General features: G+C 36.1%; 1 protein-coding gene across 2 annotated transcripts in view; it reads left to right on the forward strand.

Moving 5' to 3' along the window:
• LOC134531575 (sodium/potassium/calcium exchanger 4) overlaps window positions 1-26,870 on the forward strand; it is a 758,952-nt gene that overhangs the window by 618,324 nt on the left and 113,758 nt on the right. The window contains exon 9 of one of the 2 annotated variants that reach the window (XM_063367287.1): window positions 21,392-21,493. In XM_063367287.1, coding sequence (XP_063223357.1) covers window positions 21,392-21,493 — 102 coding nt within the window. Of the gene's footprint in view, window positions 1-21,391; window positions 21,517-26,870 lie in introns of both variants that reach the window. The other variant, XM_063367288.1, reaches the window with a different exon arrangement.

Raw genomic sequence — 26,870 nt, forward strand, 5'->3', positions numbered from 1 at the left:
TAGTTAAATTAATAGTTTCCGGTATTGTAGTCTGTGAATGTATTACCTCTACTTCTCTATGATTTCTGACGGTATTTCGCAACTGCATTTCTTTTTCTATTTCACCGATTCTTCCTTCTACTCCCTCAAATCTAACTTCATTTCGTCTGTTGGTTACGTCTAATTTCTCCTCGACTATATTTACCGCGATATTTTGACATTTACTTTCACATTCTTTCAATTTTTCATCTACTTTCTCTTCTACTTTAGATAGATGTCCTTCTATTCCTTCTAACCTATCACATACTATAGAAAATTTCCTTTCTGTGTCCGTTAACATTCTATTCATGGCTGTATTCATTTGCCTAATATTTTCTAATAGTTCCTGATTTTCCTGTTTACATTTCTCTTCCGCTTCTCGCATTTCCTGTATACGTTTCTCCTCCTCTTCGCGCTTTTCCTGTCTACATTTCTCCTCCTCTTCGCGCTTTTCCTGTCTACGTTTCTCCTCCTCTTCGCGCTTTTCCTGTCTACATTTCTCCTCCTCTTCGCGCTTTTCCTGTCTACGTTTCTCTTCCGCTTCGCGCATTTCATGTCTACGTTTCTCCTCCGCTTCGCGTTCTTTTTGTTCTCGTTTTTCCTCTGATTCGCGCATGAACCTAAATATTTGTTCCATTCCTAACGTGGTAGTTTCCCTTATTCTCGTATCTACTTCGCCTATTTGCTGTGTTGGTACGTCGTCCTGTCTGATGTTACTGTCTATTTCAATTTGATCTGTGTTTTCAGATGGATCTGTTTTTGATGTAGCCCTTGAGTTATTTCCCCTCAAGAAATAAGTGTTCCTGTTTTCTTCTGACATCATGTATGTGGGATCTCTAAACTTGAGTTAAAATTTTCAGTTTGTTGTGGTCAATATACTTTGTGCTAATCCTTTGATTTATAGCCTCACGTTGTGGTAGCCAATCTAAACGGGCCTTAGCTATCAAATTCTTTATTATTTAAAATAAAAATATTTGACTTTATAAGACTCGAAAGTATTTAGACTCGTTCTCGTGTATTTATATGATAAGAACAAAAGAACGAATCATTTAATTTAATTTGTGGGCGCCAACAACTTCTACGAAGTTGTAATAATGAATAACCCTTACAATTACTTCTATTTTAATTAATTTGTACTACACACCATTAATTAAAATATCTTTTTTTATTGTCCGGACTATTCAGGGGTAGAGTTGGGTATGTCGTGGAAAAATTCGTAAAACCTTGGATTAGCTTGTATACAACGATTTTGTGAATTTTAACTCAAGTTGTCTCTAACTTTAGCAATCTGGTAGGGTAAAAGATTTAGTAAGGGATTTCAAGTGATAGTAATTATTCCCGATTGTCAGTTTTGCAAGCTAGTAAATGTGGTGACATTCATTCATCATTATATAACCGACCTGTTATTATAGTTCCGTGGTAACGAACTATGCGTTACTAGGTTTGCCTTCTCTCAGCCAGGACCTCAGCAATGAATCTTCTGCGTCTTCATCCTTGGCACGCCCATTCGCTGTCTTGTACCTTCGTCCTGGGAACGCCTAGTATTAACGAGTAGTCTTCGTCCTGGGAACGCCTTTCGTTGTTTCAAACTTCGTCCTGGAAACGCCTATAGATGACCATCTTCGTCCTGGGAACGCCGATAGTTGATCGTCTTCGTCCTGGAAACGCCTATTCGTCTTCTCGTACAGTTGAAAATTAGAAATACTTCTTTCTTCGTCCTGGAAACGCCTTAATTTGATTTCAGTCTTCGTAGTTTATACTCGTAGTCTTCTTCCTGGTATCGACTTGTAGTACTCAAATATTCTTATAAAGAATAATTCTTCTTTATTTCGCTAACTCTCTTCAAATCATTAATATTATTACTATTTCCTATCATTTCTTGTAATTCTTCAAAATATTTCACCAGTTATAAGTTCAATTTCTGCAGTCATAAAAATATCATGTCTTTCCTATTCGAAGTTCCTATATCAATTCCCTTTCGTTTTCTATATTTCTTCCAAACAAAACTTTTATTAGCTAGCAATAATTTTTGTTAAATCTTTTCCACCAATACCAGATTGTTTTACAAATATTCGTCATATAATATCACATATGAACTGTGTAGAAAAACTAATCTTATTCGTTAAAACAAATATCATTACTTGAGCAAGTAAGTATTTCATTCAAAGATATAAATACAAATTACTGATTTTATGGTTCATAGAGAAATAAAATGTGTAGTGAAGTGAAATTATAAATATGCTACATTAATTTTGTTCATCCATCTTGTTATGTGAAATTAACAAGTTCAACCTTTATACCATTTAACCTAGATTTGCCACAAAACACGTTTCCTATACTAAATGTCACATCCCTAATAAATTAAATTCATCATCTAAAAGAATAGAAAAAGGTTTTTGTTCACCTAAACGAATCATTAACCTAGGTTTCAAAACGCCATATGGAAGAGAGAGATTCTGCAATATATTTAAGTAGGGGATACCGGGGTAAGTTGGCGAACGGGGTAAGATGACGAATCGTATGTAACTAATCCAGAAATACAGATAGAAGGTTGGCGCCCCTGTGACCTTGAGTGTCACCATCTGCACCTACTAGGCAGGTGCAGCGGAATTCTCCAGTCAGTTTGAATGTGGCAGCTTTGAGAGGCTAACTGTTTCGTGAGCCATTGTTGTAATATTGAAGGTACGTATGTTAAGCTATTACAAGAAAAGAGTCCATTTATATAAAATGTTTATACATGTAAAATGAAACGCTTACTTTTGGGAGTATTTTAATGTATAGATTGTTGAAGAAATTATTTTAATGTTGTTAGTGATTTTGGTAAAGCAAAAAAAGTTCTGCTGGGGCAAATTGACGGGGGCAAGATGACGAATTCGTCATCTTGCCCCTGCAATCGTCAACTTGTCATAGGTAATGACAGTGTACGCATTATTTTGTATTAAATGTGTTATTCAAACCAATGATATACAGATATGAACAACATTTATGTAAAAGAAAAATAATAATGAAATTATATAATATTATAAATATTTCCTGTGTTAATACTCGTAACGATATTGTTTGATTTTTTTTGTAGATGCCCAGGCATTACGGAAAGGAGAACGGAAAGGAGTTGTAGTGACGTAGAAATGACTGCTGCTGTGAATTTTTGTCGTAATAATGGTATTGTGATGGTCGGATTGCCACCACATACTTCGCATAGGTTGCAGCCATTGGATGTTTCGTTTTTCGGCCCTTTGAAGACATTCTACTCACAAGCCTGTGACAATTATTTAGTGTCACATCCCGGACAACAAATAACCGACCGTAATGTGGGAAATCTCTTCGCTGCACCTTATTCAAAAGCAGCAACTGTAGGCAATGCCATCAAAGGGTTTGAGGCTACTTGGATAGAGCATTACAACCCTCAGATATTCAAAGAATGTGATTTTACTGCTGCGGCTACATTGGAAAGAAAACTTCCCGGAAGTGAAGAACTAATGTCCACTTAAATACCAATTTCATCTGACCATGCATCAAACGATGTGTGGCTAAATTATATGCCTAATGCTTCAGGAGCTGACTGATTAATTAGCCCAGCCAGAAAAAATAGTGATCTTATCGATGAAGCAGGGCCTTCTTTTGGGAAGGCCAATGCAAGTTCATGTAGTAAATAGGCATCGTTTTATGATTTAAAACCATTGGCAGTGGCCCACAGGACAACCGCGACAAGGAAAATAAGTACAGGATCAGCTTCAGTAATAACAAGCTCGCCAATCAAGAACATGTTGTTACAAAGAGATAGAGAGAAGAAGCAGAAAGAAGAGAATAAAAATGAAAGAACAACTAATAAAATTGAAAAACGAAGCTCTGATCATTCTGTAGCAAAACCATCAAGCCAAAATAGTGTTTCTTGCCCTGCATGTGAAGAAGTTTACGTGGAACCTCCAAATTAAGACAGGATTCATTGTTCCACATGTTCTGAGTGGTGACACGAAAACTGTTCCAATTATGTGTGTGACTATTGTTAATGACATTATTGAAAGTAAAAACTTGCAGTTTTTCGTTACTATGTGGCAAGGAATTTTATCAAAGTCGTTCAAATATGTTACAATATATCTTCTTTACAGCCTGCATGTGGTTTAGTGTAGGATATCTAATATTAAACTATTGTGTACTTTGTCTATAAATATATATTTTTTTGTTTCGTCATCTTACCCCAATAGGTTCGTCAACTTACCCCACACCTGGGGTAAGATGACGAATGTGCTACCTAATTGGTTTCTTGTCAATAACTTCAGAACTACACACATTAATACAACCTTGTTACATTTTTAGGTAGAAAATAGTATATACTTCGTATTGGTACCAAATAAGATATAATAAATGCTTATTTATCTGTTAAAGGCCATTTCAAAGCTTAACATCGTCAACTTACCCCGGTCTCCCATATATTGAAACGAATTTCGAACTCTAGAGACCCATGATCACAACTCATATTAATTAAACTATGAATGTTCGCAGACAATTTGAGAAAAAACGAATTAGTTTAAGGAATTTGATATTTGTTTTAGTTCGCACTTTAAATTGCGATGTAAGTGACAAGAAATGATAAATACGGATATATATATATACACACACACACACACACACACCAACCATACAATTATAACAATTAAAATATGAAAGATAGGATAAAAAACCTCGCGTATGGTGTATATCTAGAACCATACTGCCCTGATCAAAGATGTCACCAGTAGTTCTCTGCACACATAATGAAGTAATAATAAACATCCAGTGGTTACAAACAGATAAAAACATATATATTTCAAAAATATGCACTTAACAACAAGTTAGGTTTTATAAGTATATAGTTATAAATATACAATTTAAAAAGCTAACTTAACTACCAATAATATGGAAACACTTCAAAAAGAAAACAAAGTTCAGACATTACAAACACAGAAAGGTGAAAAAACGCATGTAGATCAGTAAAGATGAAGCTTCAAAGACCATTTCCCTCGCGGATACAGAATGAAATACATTGCAGTAGCACACATTGTCCCACATATGTATCAAAACAAACAAAAAAACATTGACATAGGGTTAGCTCGAAACACACACACACACCAACACACACACATACACTACTTCCAGGATGTTTCCACCATCATGATTGGAACCGTTATACTTATTTTACATTTAAATTTGCATTGGTTAACAACGGTAACTTATATATATATATATATATATATATATATATATATATATACACACTCAGCAGCACCGATTGTAGTTTAGCACAACACACACAACAGAATATTCTCCATCACGTCCACAAACCCATCCGTGAAATAAAAACGAAGGAACCAAGAAAAAAGAAAACGTATCGAGATAAAGACCTTGAACTCTGCCGGCCACCGCAGCCCAGCGAGTCGCCAGGCGTGCCCTTTAAAGACAGAAGGGGTTCCCAGTGCGAAAGCCATATGTATTTATTGTAAAAGACTCATCTAAAATAATCAAAAATGACCGTTAAATCAGGCTAGCATTCCCATAGTTTACATGAAGAGGTTATAACGCAAAGTGGTAAAAAAAATTAGCTGTTTCTAAACCTTAAATACATACAATGTATTAATAAAAGTAATCACACTAGCCAAACTAACACTCATATTCCATAAAATATAAGTAAAGTTCACCGAGATATATTGAGACACGAATATATGCATGAAATATAGATAGATAAGTACTATACAAGACAAAAAAAAATTCAAAAAATGGAACAAAGTACCGTTTCAATACTAACCTAATGAAGCAGAAAAATTTTAACCCCCCATCATTCTATATACTAGTAAGCACATATCGCAATTGAACTAGAAAAATAATTTTAAAAATGCTAGCAAATACACAGACAAAAAACGGCCGCAATATATCTCAAAGGATAAAAATTATTTTAAGAATTTAGTATTAAAATTATTTTTAATTCATTAAAATCTATATGTTAATTTTTTTAACTATTGTTAAAAACTTTCGGTTAAAGGTGGAGTAATGTTTCCGCAATACCTTAAATATTTTATAATACTTTGTATTAAATTGTTTTTAATTAATTTATATCTAAATTTAATTTGTTTAACTGGTCGCAAAACCTTCAAGGAAATAAATAGAATTTAAGAATTTAGTATTAAAATATTTTTGATTAATTTAAACCTTTATGTTAATTTGTTGAATTATTATCAAAACCTTATGTTTTAAGCGGAGTCATTTTATAGTAAAATTTAAAATATTTCATTAAACGTTATTTAAATGTTTTATCTCTCACATTATTTCACTACCATCGAACGTCAAATTCTATGTTTTGTTTTCACAATAATTACCTTTGAGACTTTTTTTTTTCCTGTAGGGTCCTTTATAAAATATGTTGTACAATTTCCGCCGATAATTAATGATTTTCCAAAGTTGACACACAGAATTAAAGAGGGTATTGCTTCTATTACTATGAAATTTTTTAACCACTGTGAGGGAATTTTAATAATTTAGGTTTGAAGTGTGCCGTATAATTTAAGGTGCACATATTGAATATTTGTGAGTTGTCTTTCAATTTAATGCATAATGTGTTGTAAATTATATAAATTAAACCGATATAACATACCATTGAATCTGGGACAGTCTTTATGGACATTCTGTATTTGCTCGCGTTAGCACTATCGTTCTACACATAGGTCACGTGTTATTGTGTCTAAGCGGAGGTGTTTGCCTTTGCTCGGGGTTCGTCTCCCTCCGGTGGGAATGAGGTGTTAGTTCTGTGTGTAAATGTGTTACACGTTGCTCTGAGCCTGCAGTGTTCTCGAGAAGATCCCGTTTGCCTCTCGCGGGCCGGTGACCATAACATATTTCCCCGGCGAGCGGTGTAAACATAATTTTTTGGGCCTTCGCCGTCGCCGTGCGGTCCAGCGAGACAGCTATTTTTTGTGAATTAGTATAATGTATATAAAATATGCTGTGGGGAAATATTGTTGCGCACTGTGTGCATGGAGTCTCAGCTGACGACACCCAGATAGCGTGCTCTGTGACGCTCTCCTCTGTGGGGCGCCCTGGTGGTGCTTGTTGGCATAACAGATGGCGGTGCGCTCTAGTGGGATGTGTCGACATTGTTGATGGCAGCCTGAGTATGTGGCGCTCCCTTGGAGCTGTATTTAAACATAGCAGTAGGGTGGCGTTTATTTTAAACAAAACTGGTACTATACTCGGAGTGGTCTTTTGAAATTTAAACATAGCTACTATTTTACTCAGGAGGCATTTGTTTTAAGCATAGCTAGTACTATACTATTTTGGTATTCAAACAAAGCTGTATGGTGGCATTTGTTTAATCATAGCTAGTACTGTAGCTTATATTCCTAATTTCTTTCTCTACCCCTCAACTGATCTCGTGGCCTGGTTGGTAAGGTAGCTGCTTTCCCCTCACTCGACGTGCTCACGTTCCCAGGATCAAAACCCAGCTGCCCGGCTTTTCTGTACACTACTCCTGCCTTCGGAGCGACGGTAGCAAGCTCTGAGAACGAAAGGTAGAATTAAGATGGTGGATGTCAACAAGGTGGTGGCCTCCAGTAGACGCCCAACTGCTGATTCCAACTGACATTAGTTAACCACCATGAAAAAGAAAACAAGTATCGAAAATATAATTTATACACACGCCTGGTAAATGATGAATTACCAAGTACATAACAAATAACAAATGGAATACGGGTGATACAAATTTAATTGGCACTAAGGTTTGATTTTAACATTGTGAACAAGTATTTAAAAGAATTACTTCAATATTCAATTGATGTACCTTTCTTGTGAAGGCATAGGAGTGACTCAATGTTAATCTAAGAACACCAGAAATTAAAACTGATGAAAACAACAAATAATATGTTTAACAAAAGACAAAAAATAAGGCCTTTTACTTGAAAAGATTGTATCGCGGCCAGTCGCAAAAAGAAAACACTTCAAATAGCACATGGAATTATGGTGGTTCTGAAATATTTATCAAATAAAAATTTCTTAAAAACATTAACTGCAAAAGGCCATTTTGAAATAAACTTTCCCATTAGTCTTTTAACAATTCAAAAATAAACTCTCAACTAAAGTAATTATAAAAAAAATCTTGATATTTTTTGTAATATATCATTTATATAAATATTGAACAAATTATAATGTTCATAAAATAATTGCAACTGTAAAAAATCTCAATTAGCAATAAGACTGATAAAAATGCTCCGAATGAAAAATTGTTCAGAACGAAGAGATGCCGCCGAAATGTGCGGCGACAAAACATAAAGTTACTGGCCTCGCATAATTTGATGGAGCGAGTGCAGGTACTCGGGTGCTGCAGCGGACGCCAGCAGCAATGCACTGCAAATTCTTCCAGCAACTCGGGACTCGCTGCCCCTACCCCAGGTGGTAACCCATGTGGTACGAATCACCAAGCCACGACGTCTGAAACCTCTTAACTCTCTCGCAGGCAGTTTTACACCTTATTAACTAGTAAAAAAACTGCAGTTCAGCAATAAGTTCAATCTTGCAACGCATTCATCCAGCAGCCAATGCAAACATAACACAGGGCATAATAATTGCTGTCAGCAACTTCCATCACGTAGTAATGGAAATGATAAGAGTCACTAGTAGTATGGGAAAGTATGTCCGAGATCAGGATGCAGGTAGTGGAGCCGGGAGCCGGTCAGCCATATTGGATTGTTCAGTCACGGCGGCCATCTTGGATGAGCGTAACGGGACACGGCAAAACGGGACAAGTATATCACGGCGGCCATCTTGGATCAGCCATTTTGGATGACGTCATTGTGTTCTATAACATTCAGGCGATGTGTTTTTTGCCATATTGGATGATGACCTCACCGTTGCAATTTCCATTACGGTCGATATATTTAACTTTTTAATTTATTATAAGATTTTAATGATTTTTTTTAAATTTATAAAAAAATATCACTTAATAAAATTTTAATACATTTTTTATAAAAAAAACTTTAACAACACGGAGTTCAGAGTCCTCGGTTCGAACCCGACGAGTGCAAAAAAAAAATGATGACCGATCCTTCCCCCGCGGTGGATGCTGACATACCGACTCCCACCAATTTTTTTCAAAGCATATATCGTCAGCTGGTATGACGTCATGTCCGCCATCTTGTCTTCGTCCGCTGGAGATCACCATCTTGTTTTGGTCTGCTAGAGTGTGCTGATACCATGTTAGTATAATTATCTGGTCACCACACCTTTGACCTTGACCTTGACCTTGGAATTTGACCTTAACTCTTGAAATTTGACCTTGACCTTGAACTTTGACCATGACCTTGGACCTTGACCTTGAATTTTGACCTTGGCCTTGAAATTAACATTGACCTTCAACTTTGACCTTGGCCTTGAAATTTGACCCTGATCTTGAAATTTGACCTTGACCTTGAAATTTGACCTTGACCTTGATATTAGATCTTGACCTTGAAATTTGACTTTGTCCCTGAAATTTGACTTTTTCCTTGTCGACCATCATGGATCCGACATTTTATGTTCAGTACATGCTACCAAGAGCTACCACCTGCTGGAGTATGCCATCTTGTGTGTGTACTTGTATTAAAGAGTACACTTCCATCTGGATAATTTTATTCTAACTCGCTACAGTGCAGTAATCATTTATTACGGAGGTGCCCCCCGCAATCTTGAAATTCGGCCGCCATCTTGAAATCATGTAATAATGTAGCTATAAAAGCGGGAAAAATTCCAAAATTCATTAAATAAATCACTCATTACCTTACATATCGATTCGATCCGCTCCAGTTCTTGGTTCGATCCTCGATCGATGCAATAATATTAAATTTTATGAAAAAAATAATAATTCCAATAAACCATGTTCAACATTCTTAAAGATACTTTAAATCCTCTTCTACCATCATCCTATCAGACATCTAGACAACCATATTGGAAATTCGTAATTGTAATGCTAGAGATTTAGGAAAAAGTTCAAAATTCATTAAATAAATTTGTAATCTATCAACCGATTGATTAGATCGACTAAGATCCTTGGTTCGATCCTTGGCAATACAAAACAACTTAAATTTTAAAAAAGTACCAGAAAAGTGTAAGGTTCGAAAAATAAAACACCACAAAGTTTTTACAAACATAATATTTATTACACAATTTATAACCTACTACAGAATCACTTGCGATAGCCAGCAATCTTATAAACATTTAGCCCTGCATAGACGTGCAACGACTACTTCTTAGCTCCAACAGCTCCAAATGCTCCAAATGGCTCCAACAGCTCCAAATGGCTCCAAATGCTCCAAACGGCCTCAAAATGGCTCCAACAGCTCCAACACCTCCAAATGCTCCAACTGCCTTTTCTTTCAACAGCTCCAATGATAATGGGCTACAATGCTACGAGTCTAAGAGACTACGAGGCTACAAGGCTACGAGTCTAAAAGGATCTAGCTGGTTCCGAGTTATACATGGCTGCGAGAGACTGCATGACTAAAGGACCGCATGGCTACGAAATCACATGTCTATGAAGCTACAAGGATACAAGTCTACTCGGCTCCAACACGCAATGTACGCAATGTACGCGCAATACATGCAATTTACACGCAATATATGTAATGATTACACAGTACACACAGGAAACGGAACGTACACACAGTACACACAGGAAACGGAACGTACACACAGTACACACAGGAAACGAAACGTACACACAGTAAACACAGGAAACGGAACGTACACACAGTACACACAGGAAACGGAACTTACACACAGTACACACAGGAAACGGAACTTACACACAGTACACACAGGAAATGGATCGTACACACAGTACACACAGGAAACGGAACGTACACACAGTACACACAGGAAACGGAACGTACACACAGTGCACACAGGAAACGGAACGTACACACAGTACACACAGGAAACGGAATGTACACACAGTACACACAGGAAACGGAACGTACACACACATACAGTAGTGGAAACACACAGGCTTAGTTGGAAATCAGAATACAAGAAATAAAAACATTAAATTTTTACTTTAAATATTTAATTACTTCTCAACATTACACAAATACAAGTAAAAGAAGCCATTATTGTATGTAGCCAGCTTTCCTGAGTTCTTTGAGTATGAAAGATATTTCTTTGATGCACGAATAGTTTCCTGCACAAAGCGAACCATGTAGAAGTCTTATCCGGTCAACCAATATGTTTGGATCTTTCCATGATGTGTAATCAATCTCTTCTACCACCATCTTACTTGCTTGTTTATTATAAATACTTTTAATATCACAATCGTCCCAGTGATCATAATAAGCATTATCAGATTTATTTATTATAACAACGACGTTTCTATCGTTTCGGTCTCAGGACATGGCCACATTCTTCGATATTGTCAGCTCTAGGTGCTTAATCACAGTCTATGCCTTTGTCAATAGCCTCAGAGTCACTGTAACAATCACTGTAGAAGACATCCTCTTCACCCAGATTACCGTATGAATTCTCTATCGATGATGACGAAGTGAATTCATCGTCTTCATGCTTCCTTTTTAGGAGTCCATCATTTTTACAAAGAATGGAGTATCTACTGAATATAGGCTTGAATGTATTCTCACTTTTCACGGTGTTGATACTTTCATTGGTTTCAGTCTTCCCGAAGCCATTAGCATCCTTCAATTTATGTTCTTCCTCACGATCGGGTGAGCTAATACCATCACGCTCAGGACAAGGATAATTATTGTCGTAATGCAGATCACTCTTCTTTAGTCTAGTGGATCCATCGGTGTCCTCTATGCCGTAAGTATTCTTGACTTTACATGTTATACCATGTCCTTTTAAGCAGTCAATTCGTGTTAACAACCTGCTACAACGATTACAGCTTAACATGTTGCGTAGTGGGTTTCTAGCACAATCATTCTTCTCATGACGTCTAGCATTCATTCTCATGACAAAATCCTTGCCACAGTATCTACAGCGGCTTCTTTCCGATTCAATTGCAGATAACAAACCATGATCCATGGTAGATTCTGTGACTAATGTTAGATACAAACTGTCAGTTTTCTCCAATTGGAACCATTTCTTAAATAGAATTTTTTAAATATTTCATCAGCGAGAGTTAAGTTATCTAATGCAAAGCAAATTGATGCAAGTAGTTCTGGCTGTCATCAACAGATGTCGCCACGTGTTGCTTGCAGGTAAATAATATCTATTTTATTAATGCGGGATGCGGAATGCTCACTATCGATCGCAAAGGAAGGTTGGCTTCGCTAGACTCCAAGGAGAAGGAAGTTCGTCCTTCCTGTTAGTGCTTCTTAGATTTCTCAGAGATTATTATTATTCGACTGAGTAATGATTTTTTTTTTAATTTCCACCTGATAAAAATATTACAAGTGATGATTAAGTAGCAGAAGTTCACTAATTAAATGTAACTCTGAATAACATGACATGACTCATTAAGTAAAAAATCCTTCATGCAGAGACCGATTTCTCACAAATAATCAGGAACACTCGGAGAAAACCATCATATGTCTAGCTAGAAATAATCAGGAGCACTCGGAGAAAACCATCATTTGTCTAGCCAGAAATAATCATGAGCACTCGGAGAAAACCATCAAATCTCTAGCCAGAAATAATCAGGAGCACTCGGAGAAAACCATCATATGTCTAGCCGGAAATAATCAGAAGCACTCGGAGAAATCCATCAAAATATTAACAAGAATAATCGGGAGCACATGGAGAAAACCATCAAAATATTAACAAGAATAATTGAGAGCACTCGGAGAAAACCATCATAATATTGACAAGGATAATCAGAAGCATTTGGAGAAAACCATCAAATTTTATCAAGAATAATCGGGAGCACACGAAGAAAACCATAATAATATTGACAAGGATAATCTGGAGCACGCGGAGAAAACCATAATAATATTGACAAGAATAATCAGAAGCACACGGAGAAAACCACCACAAGATTTCTTTGATATCATAAAAATACAGAAAAAATAATATTTCAAATTAAAAATTTAAAAAAAAAATACATAAATAAATTCTGCTAGCTTGTGAACTTCTCATTGTTGAGCAAAGATAGAGTTCTAGTAAAAGCCAGAATTTATTTAAGTAATTTTTTATTAATTTTTTAATTTAAAATATTATTTTTTCTTAATTTTTATGATATCAAAGAAAACTTGTGGTGGTTTCCTCCGTGTGCTTCTGATTATTCTTGTCAATATTATTATGGTTTTCTCCGCGTGCTCCAGATTATCCTTGTCAATATTATGATGGTTTTCTCCGTGTGCTCCCGATTATTCTTGGTAAAATTTGATGGTTTTCTCCAAATGCTTCTGATTATCCTTGTCAATATTATGATGGTTTTCTCCGTGTGCTCCCAATTATTCTTGTTAATATTATGATGGTTTTCTCCGTGTGCTCCCAATTATTCTTGTTAATATTTTGATGGATTACTCCGAGTGCTACTGATTATTTCTGGCTAGACATTTATGATGGTTTTCTCCGAGTGCTCCTGATTATTTCTGGCTAGACATATGATGGTTTTCTCCGAGTGCTCCTGATTATTTCTGGCTAGACATATGATGGTTTTCTCCGAGTGTTCCTATTATTTGTGAGGAATCGGTCTTTGCATGAAGGATTTTTTACTTAATGAGTGATGTCATGTTATTCAGAGTTACATTTAATTAGTGAACTTCTGCTACTTAATCATCACTTGTAATATTTTTATCAGGTGGAAATTTAAAAAAAAAAATCATTACTCAGTCGAATAATAATAATCTCTGAGAAATCTAAGAAGCACTAACAGGAAGGACGAACTTCCTTCTCCTTGGAGTCTAGCGAAGCCAACCTTACTTTACGATCGATAGTGAGCATTCCGCATCCCGCATTAATGAAATAGATATTATTTACCTGCAAGCAACACGTGGCGACATCTGTTGATGACAGCCAGAACTACTTGCATCAATTTGCTTTGCATTAGATAACTTAACTCTCGCTGATGAAATATTTAAAAAATTCTATTTAAGAAATGGTTCCAATTGGAGAAAACTGACAGATTGTATCTAACATTAGTCACTTAAGCTACCATGGATCATGGTTTGTTATCTACAGCTGAATCGGAAAGAAGCCGCTGTAGATACTGTGGCAAGGATTTTGTCATGAGAAGGAATGCTAGACGTCATGAGAAGAATGATTGTGCTAGAAACCCACTACGCAACATGTTAAGCTGTAATCGTTGTAGCAGGTTGTTAACACGAATTGACAGCTTAAAAGGACATGGTATAACATGTAAAGTCAAGAATACTTACGGCATAGAGGACACCGGTGGATCCACTGGACTAAAGAAGAGTGATCTGCATTACGACAATAATTTTCCTTGTCCTGAGCGTGATGGTATTAGCTCACCCGATCGTGAGGAAGAACATAAATTGAAGGATGCTAATAGCTTCGGAACTACTGAAACTAATGGAAGTATCAACACCGTGAAAAGTGAAAATACATTCAAGCCTATATACAGTAGATCCTCCCTTCTTTGTAAAAATGATGATGGAGTCCTAAAAAGGAAGCATGAAGACGATGACGACACATCACCATCATCGATAGCGAATTCATACGGTAATCTGGGTGAAGAGGATGTCTTCTACAGTGATTGTTACAGTGACTCTGAGGCTGTTGACAAAGGCATAGACTGTGATGAAGCACCTAGAGCTGACAAGATCAAAGAATGTGGCAATGTCCTGAGACCGAAACGATAGAAACGTCGTTGTTATAATAAATAAATCTAATAATGCTTTTTTATGATCACTGGGACGATTGTGATATTAAAAGTATTTATAATAAACAAGCAAGTAAGATGGTGGTAGAAGAGATTGATTACACATCATGGAAAGATCCAAACATATTGGTTGACCGGAGAAGACTTCTACATGGTTCGCTTTGTGCAGGAAACTATTCGTGCATCAAAGAAATATCCTTTAAACTGAAAGAACTGAGGAAAGCTGGCAACATACAATAATGGCTTCTTTTACTTGTATTTGTGTAATGTTGAGAAGTAATTAAATATTGAAAGTAAAAATTTAATGTTTTTATTTCTTGTAATCTGATTTCCAACTAAGCCTGTGTGTTTCCGCTACTGTATGTGTGTGTACGTTCCGTTTCCTGTGTGTACTGTGTGTACGTTCCGTTTCCTGTGTGTACTGTGTGTACGTTCATTTTCCTGTGTGTACTGTGTGTACGTTCCGTTTCCTGTGTGTACTGTATGTACGTTCCGTTTCCTGTGTTTACTGTGTGTACGTTCCGTTTCCTGTGTGTACTGTGTGTACGTTCCGTTTCCTGTGTGTACTGTGTGTACGTTCCGTTTCCTGTGTGTACTGTGTGTACGTTCCGTTTCCTGTTTGTACTGTGTGTACGTTCCGTTTCCTGTGTGTACTGTGTGTACGTTCCGTTTCCTGTTTGTACTGTGTGTACGTTCCGTTTCCTGTGTGTACTGTGTGTACGTTCCGTTTCCTGTGTGTACTGTGTGTACGTTCCGTTTCCTGTGTGTACGTTCCGTTTCCTGTGTGTACTGTGTAATCATTACATTTATTGCGTGTAAATGGCATGTATTGCGCTTACATTGGGTACATTGCGTGTTGGAGCCAAGTAGACTTGTATCTTTGTAGCTTCATAGACATGTAGTTTCGTAGCCATGCGGTCCTTTAGTCATGCAGTCTTTCGCAGCCATGTATACCTCGGAACCAGCTAGATCCTTTTAGACTCGTAGCTTTGTAGCCTCGTAGTCTCTTAGACTCGTAGCATTGTAGCCCAATATCATTGATCTGTTGAAAGAAAAGGCAGTTGGAGCATTTGGAGGTGTTGGAGCTGTTGGAGCCTTTTTGAGGCCGTTTGGAGCAATTGGAGCCATTTGGATCTGTTGGAGCCATTTGGAGCATTTGGATCTGTTGGAGCTAAGAATTAGTCGTTGCACGTCTATGAAGGGTTAAATGTTTATAAGATTGCTGGCTTTCGCAAGTGATTCTGTAGTAGGATAGAAATTGTGTAATAAATATTATGTTTGTAAAAGACTTTGTGGTGTTTTATTTCTCGAACCTTCCATTTTTTCTGGTACTTTTTTAAAATTAAAGTTGTTTTGTATTGCCAGGGATCGAACCAAGGATCTTAGTTGATTTAATTAATCGGTATATAGATTACAAATTTATTTAATGGATTTTGAACTATTTCCCAAATCTCTAGCATTACAATTACGAATATCCCATATGGTGGTCTTGATGTCTGATAGGATGATGGTAGTAGAGGATTTAAAGTCTCTTTAAGAATGTTGAACATGGTTTATTGGAATTATTATTTTTTTCATAAAATTAAACATTATTGCATTGATCGAGGATCGATTCAAGGACTGGAGCGCATCGAATCGATATGTAAGTTAATGAGTTATTTATTTAATGAATTTTGGAATTTTTTCCGCTTTCTTAGCTGCATTATTACATGATTTTAAGATGGCGGCCGAATTTCTAGATGGCGGGGGGCACCTCCGTAATAAATGATTACTGCACTGTAGCGAATTAGAATAAAATTATCCAGATGGAAATGTATGCTATAATACGAGTACGCACACAAGATGGCGTACTCCAGCAGGTGGTAACTCCTGGTAGCATGTACTGAACATAAAATGTCGGATCCATGATGGTCGACAAGGACAAAGTCAAATTTCAGAGACAAAGTCAAATTTCAAGGTCAAGTTCAAATTTCAAGGTCAAGGTAAAAGTTCAAGGTCAAGGTCAAATTTCAAGGTCAAGGCCAAATTTTAAGGTCAAGGTCAAGGTCAAGGTCAAAGTTCAAGGTCAATGTCAAAGGTGTGGTGACCAGATTATTATACTAACATGGTATCAGCACACTTTAGCAGTCCAAAACAAGATGGTGATCTCCAGCGGACGAAGACAAGATGGCGTACATGACGTCATACCAGCTGACGATATATATGCTTTGAAAAAAATCGGTGGGAGTCAGTATGTCATCATCTACCGCGGAGGAAGGATCGGTCATCATTTTTATTTTTTTTGCACTCTTTGGGTTCGAACCGAGGACTCTGAACTCCGTGTCGTAAAAGTATGTTTTTTATAAAAAAATTATTAAAATTTTATTAAGTGAATTTTTTTATAAATTTAAAAAAAAAATCATTAAAATATGATAATAAATAAAAAAGTTAAAGATGGCGACCGTAACGGAAATTGCAACGGTGACGTCATCATCCAATATGGCGGAAAACACATCGCCGGAATGTTCGAGAACACAATGACGTCATCCAAAATGGCGGATCCAAGATGGCCGCCGTGATATACTTGTCACGTTAGGCTGTGTCCCGTTACGCTGTGTCCCGTTACGCTCATCCAAGATGGCCGCCGTGACGTCACAATCCAAGATGGCTGACCGACAATCACAATCCACATCCTGCATCCTGTGCTTGGATAAAGATGGCCGTCGAGGTCAAGGTCAAGTCCTGATAGAGGCTTAACTGAGACTTGTGTTAAGGATGCTTAAGCTACTATCAGGACATTTCTAGCCGCTGGGATTTTTACGGAATAAAACGGGAAATTTTTCCTCAAAACGGGAATTTTTGAGTCATTTTGAGTGGTTTTTGAGGAATTTTGAGGAATTTTTGCCGCCGCAATGTCACAAATCCAAGATGGCGGAGCTGGCTCTCGGCTCCACAGCCTGAAGCCTGTTTCCGGACATACTTTCCTATACTACTGTCACTCTTCGAGTGCGTCGGAAAATGTAGACATTCAAGGACATTTGTTGCGTCGCGCTAGCCTACCCAGCCTCACCACCTGCACGCGTTGCCTCGTAACAGTTCTAAACAAAAAGAGACAGTAAATAATGTACACTATTTCCACTTATTATTATATCAGGTAAATCGCCAACCGAGTATCAGTCACCAACTCGTGCGCCAAGTCATTCCATCGACGAAAACAAAAGTCCTAAGAGTGTTCCACACCAAAAATCAAGTATGGCATCAACTTAGATTCAAAGTCCAATACTGAAATAAATCTAATTTGTGAATCTACCTGCTGCGAAGCAGGCTTACCAATACTAACGTAGTCGGGAAGAGATACGTCACGGAGGTGGGTGGCAGGCAGCGAGGCAGTACCTCGGTGCTGGTCGGCGGAGACTTTCTCTTCCAGCCCGGAACCAGGGTTTATATACCCATTTGGATTTTCAACTCCCGGCGATAGAAGTTTCCACGTCATAGGAGCTTCCACGCGGCTGGATGGTCTGTGATGAACGATAAAACCACTCCGCGAAATTCTAAGCGTGGTGGGCATAGGTGGGCAGCAAAAACGTGGGTGGCGACAGCATCAGGAGTAAAGACAGAGCACTGACACTGATTTCAATGGTGGGGTAGGTAGTAGCTGCCGCATGGTTAGGGGTAATACGTTACCAGTGACGCAGGTCTACGGGTAACATAATATTCTTTGTGTTGTAAAAGCAGCCCTTTTTTATTTTGGATGTGAGATGCTCTCTCATTGTCGCATGTTAGGGAGGACTTCGCTTTACCTCAATGGGAAGGGGAACCATCTTGAATTAAAGTTTTTTTCAGCTATATAAAGGCACTGTAATAGACTCTTTAGTAGTTTCAAATAAACAATTTAAAAAATATTGTAAGTGGTGATTTGGTAATAGGTAATAATCAACTAAACGGAACTCTAAATTCAATGGCAGGTTTCATTACAAAAAAAAATACACGTAGAGGGATTTATGCAAGAAATAACAAGAAGGACATGGAGAACACCAACAGCTATCTTGTAAGGAATAATCTTGAGCACTTGGAGAAAACCAGCATACATCTCGCAAATTCAAATCAGCTACATTTGTAGCCATGATATGAGACTACATTGGTTAGGCTGGCTACATGACTAAATTTGTAGTTAGGCTTCATTTGTAGCCAGGCTACATGGCTAGGCTACATGTCTACATTTGTAGTTAGGTTTCATTTATAGTTTAAAGGCTTCATTGAAATATATGTCTCAGTAAGTCTGAGAAATAACATCACTTAAGACCTTGTGAAGCCTTACTTCTTGTTCATTCGTGAGAGAGCATCAATTAGTAATGTTTAAACCTCTGCATTCAAAATGTTTAACAGAACTTTGCGCATCAAGATGTGGTGACAGTTTACATCTAACGTCAATTAAAAGTGACTAGAAATTTCCACGAAAGCATAAAGCTAACGTCGGTGTTTTGCGAGTCTCCAAGCAAAAAGGCGTCTTCGAGAAAGGTTTTACTACGAATTGGAGTCCCGAACTATTCCGTGTGACCCACGTTTGCGATTAGGTTACTAGGACCTACTACCTCGAAGATTTGGACCACAAGTAGTTTTCGTGGTGGCTCCTATGCCTACGATGTTTCCTGATATATACTTATTTTGAGAAGATTCTCACGCGAATAGGTATATTGATGATCCTTTGTCATGTATTTGGGCTTCCCACCTTGCTTTAATTTGGGTATTAGATGCAGAAATAATGATATCCTAGTAAATTGTTTTTTGTTTTTTGTACAATTTATAAAATAATTTTTTTGTATTATTTGTTTTATCTCTCCATCCGGTCACTTTTTTAGTAACTTTAATTAAATAATATTTTTTTTACTTAAAATTAACAATAAGCATCGAACAAGAACCAAACTAATGTGATCGAATCAATCATTAGTTTAACTTGTGATTTTTTTGTGATTTTCGGAATTTTTCCCAATTTTAGCTTAATAATTAAAGATTTTCAAATTTGCGGCCATATGTCAAGACGGCAGGTGCCCTGGCAATAAATGATTTATACACTCTAGCAGGCAAAAATTAAACTAATATGGCTGCAGCGCACTCTAGCAGATGAAAGCAATATGTCGGATCCAAGATTGCGGCCTCCAGGAAACGAAAACAAGATGGCTGCCATGACATCATAATGGCTGACGTAATATTTGCCTTGGCATTAGTAGTGGGAGATCAGATTGTCATTGGCTTATGTAGAGAAATGATATTTCGTCTTTTTAATTGCCCTCTTTGGTTTCGAACCGAGGACTCCAAGCTCCTTGACGTAAGTGCGTTTTCAAATTAAAATTTTATTAAGACTTTTTTATGAATCTTAAAATGTTACCCTAATTTTTTCTTTAAAAATACGGAATTTTAATATGATTTAAGATTTTTAAAAATGTGGAAGGTATTTGTTTTAAAATTTTATATATTTTAAATGTGTTCTTTAAAATTGGATAATATTTAGAGATTATCAATATGTTGGCCGTAACGAAAAGTTCCACTATGTCGGTCAATACTCCGCACCAGAGGTTTATTGAGGCTTGTACATGGGGAATTCAAGCCTCAATGGGAACATTTAAAGGAATTTTTTAGTCATTTTTAAGGAATTTTGAGGTAATTTTACACAAAAAATTGCCGCTTTGACGTCACAATCCAATATGGCGTTCGGTTAATCAGCTTCTTCTTACGGACCATGTGCCCAGAGGAACATCTATATACTACTCAATTTATTATATCAATAAACCATTTGCGAGTTGATTTGAAAGAAATACGTTTCAGTCTTCTTCACTTGGTAGCGCAGTAGCTTACAAAATTAATTAGGTGGAGATTTGTATAGTTATATGTTTACCAGTTAAGCACTTTGCAACTAAAACACTTATTATAAGTATGCAAAATTGAACGGTATTATGTTTTGACAATATAAATTAAATAATAGTAGCTTGTATAGGGTTGTATAATGGCAATTGTGATTAATAAGAAGGAAGCTAAATAGTAATTTTTTGTTTTACCAAACATGCGTAAACAAAGTAAATAATCGAGCGAGCACACAATTGGATTTTAGTTTTTACTTGCCGCTTTTTTGTGTCTGTAAAATATAATTTAAATAAATAAATGTCAATGACATAAATATAAGCTTTCATTTTTATGTCTCAAATCTTGTCCTTCATTTAGAAATAAAACTGTTTATGATAAATTAATTAACTATTTTAATGTGATAAGTTTTCACAGTTTTTTCTTGAGATCATTAATTTGGTTAGGACTCCATTTACTCACGTAAAATATAAAATTAATATATTTAATAAACTCTTTCACATATTATACCAAAATCATTAAGTTTAATGATGAATTCTTCATTATAATTATAAGACAAATCCTAAACAATTAAATAATACCATTGCTGCTGGTTAATTTACTGAAAATAATAATGGTTCAGCCATTTTCAAACTAAGAATTTGGATCCTTCTCCTCGAGTTGTAGACATCTTGTCAGTTTTTATAAAATATTTAAACAGATTATTTTGTTCTTGAAAATAAAATGATTTTGTCTTCTTTTCAGGTGACACCCTGAAGATACCAGACTCTGTCATGGGTATAACCTTCCTCGCAGCTGGAACGAGCGTCCCTGAAGCAGTGTCCAGTGTTATAGTGGCCAAACAAGGTACCTATGCTACGGTATACAAGGTATACACTTAAAGAATCAGTTTTAAAAAGTAAATATGTTTACGTTTCATGCTTATAAATAGCGTCTCAAGAAGAAAATGTCTGAAAGACAATGGTGTGCCATAGCACTGAGTAGTGACTCGCCTCACAAATGAGTGTCACTGCAGCTGGGAGCGAGTTGCGCGCCTCGACACAGGCGGGAACCTCGCCGGCTGCGGCCACTGACCAGTCCGGCCAAAGTGATCAGTGCTCCTGTGTTAACTTGTGTGGTCAGTTATTCAATATTTATTAGTAGCATATATTGGTTCCTCCGGCTACGGGAGTAGGATTATTGTGGTGTCAGTGTCCGTCATCTTAGTTTGTGACGTCACGTCGGCAATCATGGATGATGTTTACATTCACCTTTTGACCTTGACATTCAGATTCTATCCAAATTGGACAAACAGGGCACAAAAAATCACTAAAATTCGCTAAAATTTCCTGCTCTTTGAGAAAATTTTCCCTAACAAAAAAATCTAAAAATAATTCGGAAAATTAATAAATTTCTTATTTCGAGAAAAAAAATTCGTTTTAAAAGGTAAATTTCCCGTTTTGGTCCTAACAAAATTCCAGAGGCTTGAAATGTCCTCAAAAAAGCTTAAATTCCTCATTTTCAAGCCTTCAATAACCCTCTTCGGACAAATGACATAGACCACTAGTATGTCATCAACGCCATTTTGAATTATGATGTCTTCGTTGCAAATTTAGTTATGACCACCATCTTGAATATCCATAATTATATCGAAAACAATTAGAAATAAAATAAAATTATATAGTAATTTTTTTAAAATAAAGCACTCCACCATTTTGAAATGACATCATGTCCACCATCTTGAATATCCATAATTTATAGGTCATAAAATTGGAAAAAATTGTAAAATTTATGAAATTTTTTAAAATATAATTTTAATATAAATTTAATGATAAAAAACACTTATGTATTGGAGTCTTTGGTTCCAACCCAGTGAGGACGAAATGAAAATGTCTACGGATCCTGCCTCCACTGTGGCCTTTAGCAGACTGGCCTACCACCACTAATAAATAATGTATATATTACATCAGCTAGTATGATGTCACATCTGCCACAATATATTTCTCTGCTTGAGGCTTTCCATGTTGGATTAGAATGTCATGTACGCCATCTTGTTTTCATCTGCTAGAGGCTGCCATCTTAGATCCACCATCTTGTGTTAGATTGCTAGACACCACCATTTTTGAAAATTACATTACAGGAACAATTTTGTTTTCGTCTGCTGGAAGCCGCCAAATTGTATTATGACATCACAGCCACCATCATCTCTTCGTCTGTGGGAGGCCACCATCATGGATTATGACATCATAGCCATAATCTTGCTTTCGTCTGCTAAATGCAGCAATCTTTATCTTCAGTACTTGCTACCAGGAGCGCTTGTTTCGTATAGTACACACGTCGTCTGCCAGAGTGCACTGCTGCCATTTTGTTTTCGGTACTCATTAGGAGCGATAGTGTCACATAGTACAAATGCCACCTGCTAGAAAGCATTGCTCCCATATTAGTTTAATTTTTTTCCCACTAGAATGCAATCATAGTAATTATTGCTGAAGCATCCGCCATTTGTCAGCCATCTTGTCAGCCATCTTAGCCATCATCTTAAATATTTGTAATTATATTGCTAGATATTCCGGAAAAATTTAAATACATCAAACAAAATCACTTATTAATTTGCTCATTAATTCAAACGGTTTCTTTCCTTAGTTTGATACTTGATCGTTGTGAAACAGATTCTTTCATAAAAAAAACACTCTTTAGTAAAACATGGACAGCTCTAAAAAAGGCTTAAATTCCTCTACTACCAGCCTCAGGTATTCCAATGATGACATTTTTACCACCATCTTGAAATTCTCTAACTATTTATCTAGAAATTAGGGATATTATTCAAACTTCATTTAAATATTACTCAATAACTTATCGATATATTCGATGAATTACTGTACTTTATTATAATCTTAGTCAACGCCGCGGGAGGCAGCGCACATAGGGGTGTGGGACTAATCTAGCGGGACAAAATTATGTATCGCTCTTAAACGTTTGGATAATAATCTGTAATTCATAAACACTTGTATGCAAAAGTATCTTCACTTCTAATTTCCAGCAATGCAATGTAGCAAAGGACAAAAGCGAAAACAAATGACGAAAGCAAATTAAGTTCTTGTAAGTAAAATTTATACTTATAAAATAATTATTATATTGGTCAAATTTATGCATATCTACTAACTAAATAAAAATAAAAATATATAATTATAGTTTAAAACTAAAAAGTAAATATTAAATGGAAAAAGCCTTAACTTTCTTCACATAACAAGTTTTACAATGTTTCCTTCATAAAAGAATTTCGTTTGTTCTTGATCATTATTCGCCTTGATGCAAGCAGGGGATCAGATGTTAACAACAGCCTATTTAAAAATATATGTATTACTGTCTACTCTATTAAATTTCCTTGCGAAATTTGGCCTGTATGAACGGAAATGTTTATTTCTGGCTTCTGCTGCCTCTTCAGACAATTGTCCTATAGGCAATATGGCATTCTCTATTATTATAGAACCATGTAGCAATAGTTTAAACATGGTAGGCGTCATGTTATGCCTACCATACAGTTCAAAATAAAGTTCTGCAGTCTGTCTAGTAAATTTCTGAAATATTTTTCCCATCTATTTTGTACCCGCTTGAAATGCATTCAAGAATCACTTTTATTCTTTGAATGAAAGTAACATCCAGGCCTGTTATTCGAGCTGCCAATTCAGGATCTTAAAAAAATCGTCGTTTTGTATTTCCGTCATTAGTGTTCCCGAATTCAGCTTTGGGAAAATCTACGCGGAGACCTACCTTGCTTTTAAATCGTCTTGAATTATTTCTTTGTTCTGTTGTATTAAAAGTTTGTCTGCTTCAGATTTAGCGGGTAAATATTGCACGCCAAGTTTGTAAGCAATATGCAGTAAGTTTTCAAATAGCGGAATCCTGGCGTGTAAAATAGACAAACCGAATTTTAACTAATCTACATTAATCTCACTCGTTTTATTAAAATCGTAGAAATCTTTAAATGTAGCTCCACATATATAACATCTCATTCTAGATTTTTTTGCCTGTTGCCGCTGTTCTGCCCTATCCACCTCAGTCGGTTATATATATATATATATATATATATATATATATATATATATAGCTGTGTGTATTTTAAAAAACAAAACAGGACAGAATGGTGGTACAAATACCCAGGACAGCCAGCGTATGCTACAACAAAGAGGAAAAAAAACACAAACAAAATGCCCGTCGGCTTAAAAAAAAATGGGAGGTGCCAAAATACAAGGGTAAACCCAAATGTGGAGAGCGCCCACACCCAACTACACAACCCAAGGGAAAACAACAGGACATACACCCGATACTGGTCACTAAGATCCTGATCGTTAAATACCTTCCTGAACACTGTATTTGATCAAACTAACACCATATGACAATAATGATATGCAAGAACGAAGCGAAATATTTAAATTCTGCAATATAATTCTCTTAACAAGAATACCAAATCACAACACCCAAAATACTTATGAGCCGAGTAAAATGATGGAAAACCAAGTATCAAAAATAACCTAACCTAGGCAAGAAAAAATGTGAAATAGAAAACAACAAACTGTATCTAATGGCCGACCAAAAGAGAATGACTAGGTCCCATACCCTAGACACAAAAATTTAATGCTTGCAAAAGCAAACGATACCACTAACGACACCAAAAAAAATTTTGCACAAAAATTAAATGGAAGATCAGCAAAGTAAGTGTAAGATAACAAAGCCTGAATGTGTAAAATGTATACAAAAGGAATTTTAAGTGTGGAAAATAAAGTCGAAACCATACCTCGAAATGAAGAATGTGCCACTATACGACAGTCTCACCAAGCAGAACTCCACTGCACGAAATTCACCAGAGATAGCTGAAACGGTGAGTCACAGCAACACCGAGCCGAAGCCGCAACCACCCCAGCAAACTCCATGAAGCAGACCCCCCCCCCCCCCCCCCAGGATAGATGCCATACAGCAACAAGCCTATTACATAAAATCAAAACAAGGGTAATACCAAAGATCTACACAAAATGACAGATTGAAGTAAAACCAAATAAAACAAATTAAAAAAGAAATAATTAAAATGAAAACACTATACTGTGTAAATGTGTGGTACTACATGTGATACTGCTGTATTGTGTGGAAAGATGGACAAGACACTCAACACCAACACAAAACCCACATCCCCACACAACACACCATAACCTAAAAGATTAATAAGAAACCAAAATTATTATTGTTCAATTTTAAAAGATGACTCTAACCATACCAACCAAAAGAGAATAATTATTCAAAAATATCACTGAAACATTTATTATTATTAAAAAATCATAAACACACAAAATATATTAATAACTCAAAAAAATGATAAAACTATAATTAAATAATGAGCAATCAGATCTTTCATGGCAGATATAAGATTTTAAAAAAATGACAGAGGTCACCAAAAATAAGTGTTGATGAAGCCTTTCACTTAGAGAATTGTCCTGGCTCAATAATCTAAGGACCACCACAAGCAATATTAATTTAGCAAAAATTTGTCCACTCGCTAAACTTGACCAAAGTCAACAAAACATTAAAACAAAATCTAATGTCGTCTGGAAGTCACTTACTCCAGACAATATAAAACTCTAAACATTCAAAGCTCTAACCTATAAAACTTTCAAATACAGTGCTTAGAAAAATTCAAAGAATAACAGAACATATTGACCGAACAACATTACTGACCTTTAACTGCAACATACTGAAACAAAATAATTAAAAACAAAACAAAAAGTGAAATAGTGAAATTAAAAACGAAGACAAAATTATTGGCTCAAAGAAATAAAATTTTAAAACACTAAAACAGCTTGCGACAAAATTAACGACAGTAAATTACCAAACATAACCTCAATCTTACATGATTAAAAAAAAATACCATTGGTTAAATTAATCTTTTTGTTACATCAAATATTAAATTACGTGCAACGAAGAGCACGAAAAACTCATGAAAACGAAACATGAAGACCACAACAAAATGACTAATCTTGAAAGAATAATAAAATACACACTCAAACTTCTACATACCTAAATTTAACCAAGCTAAAAGATATCCCCTTTATACTTACTTGATCCCAAGAAATAATATTAAACAAAATTGCAACATACTTACTTACTAGTACCATTGTTTTTAATTTAATTATGACTCGAGTACAAAAGTTACAAGTTACTCAACGTCTAGGAAACGTGGGTGATCAGTCCACGA

This window comes from Bacillus rossius, chromosome 5, assembly GCF_032445375.1.
Source record: "Bacillus rossius redtenbacheri isolate Brsri chromosome 5, Brsri_v3, whole genome shotgun sequence".
In the NCBI taxonomy this organism is placed as follows: domain Eukaryota; kingdom Metazoa; phylum Arthropoda; class Insecta; order Phasmatodea; family Bacillidae; genus Bacillus; species Bacillus rossius.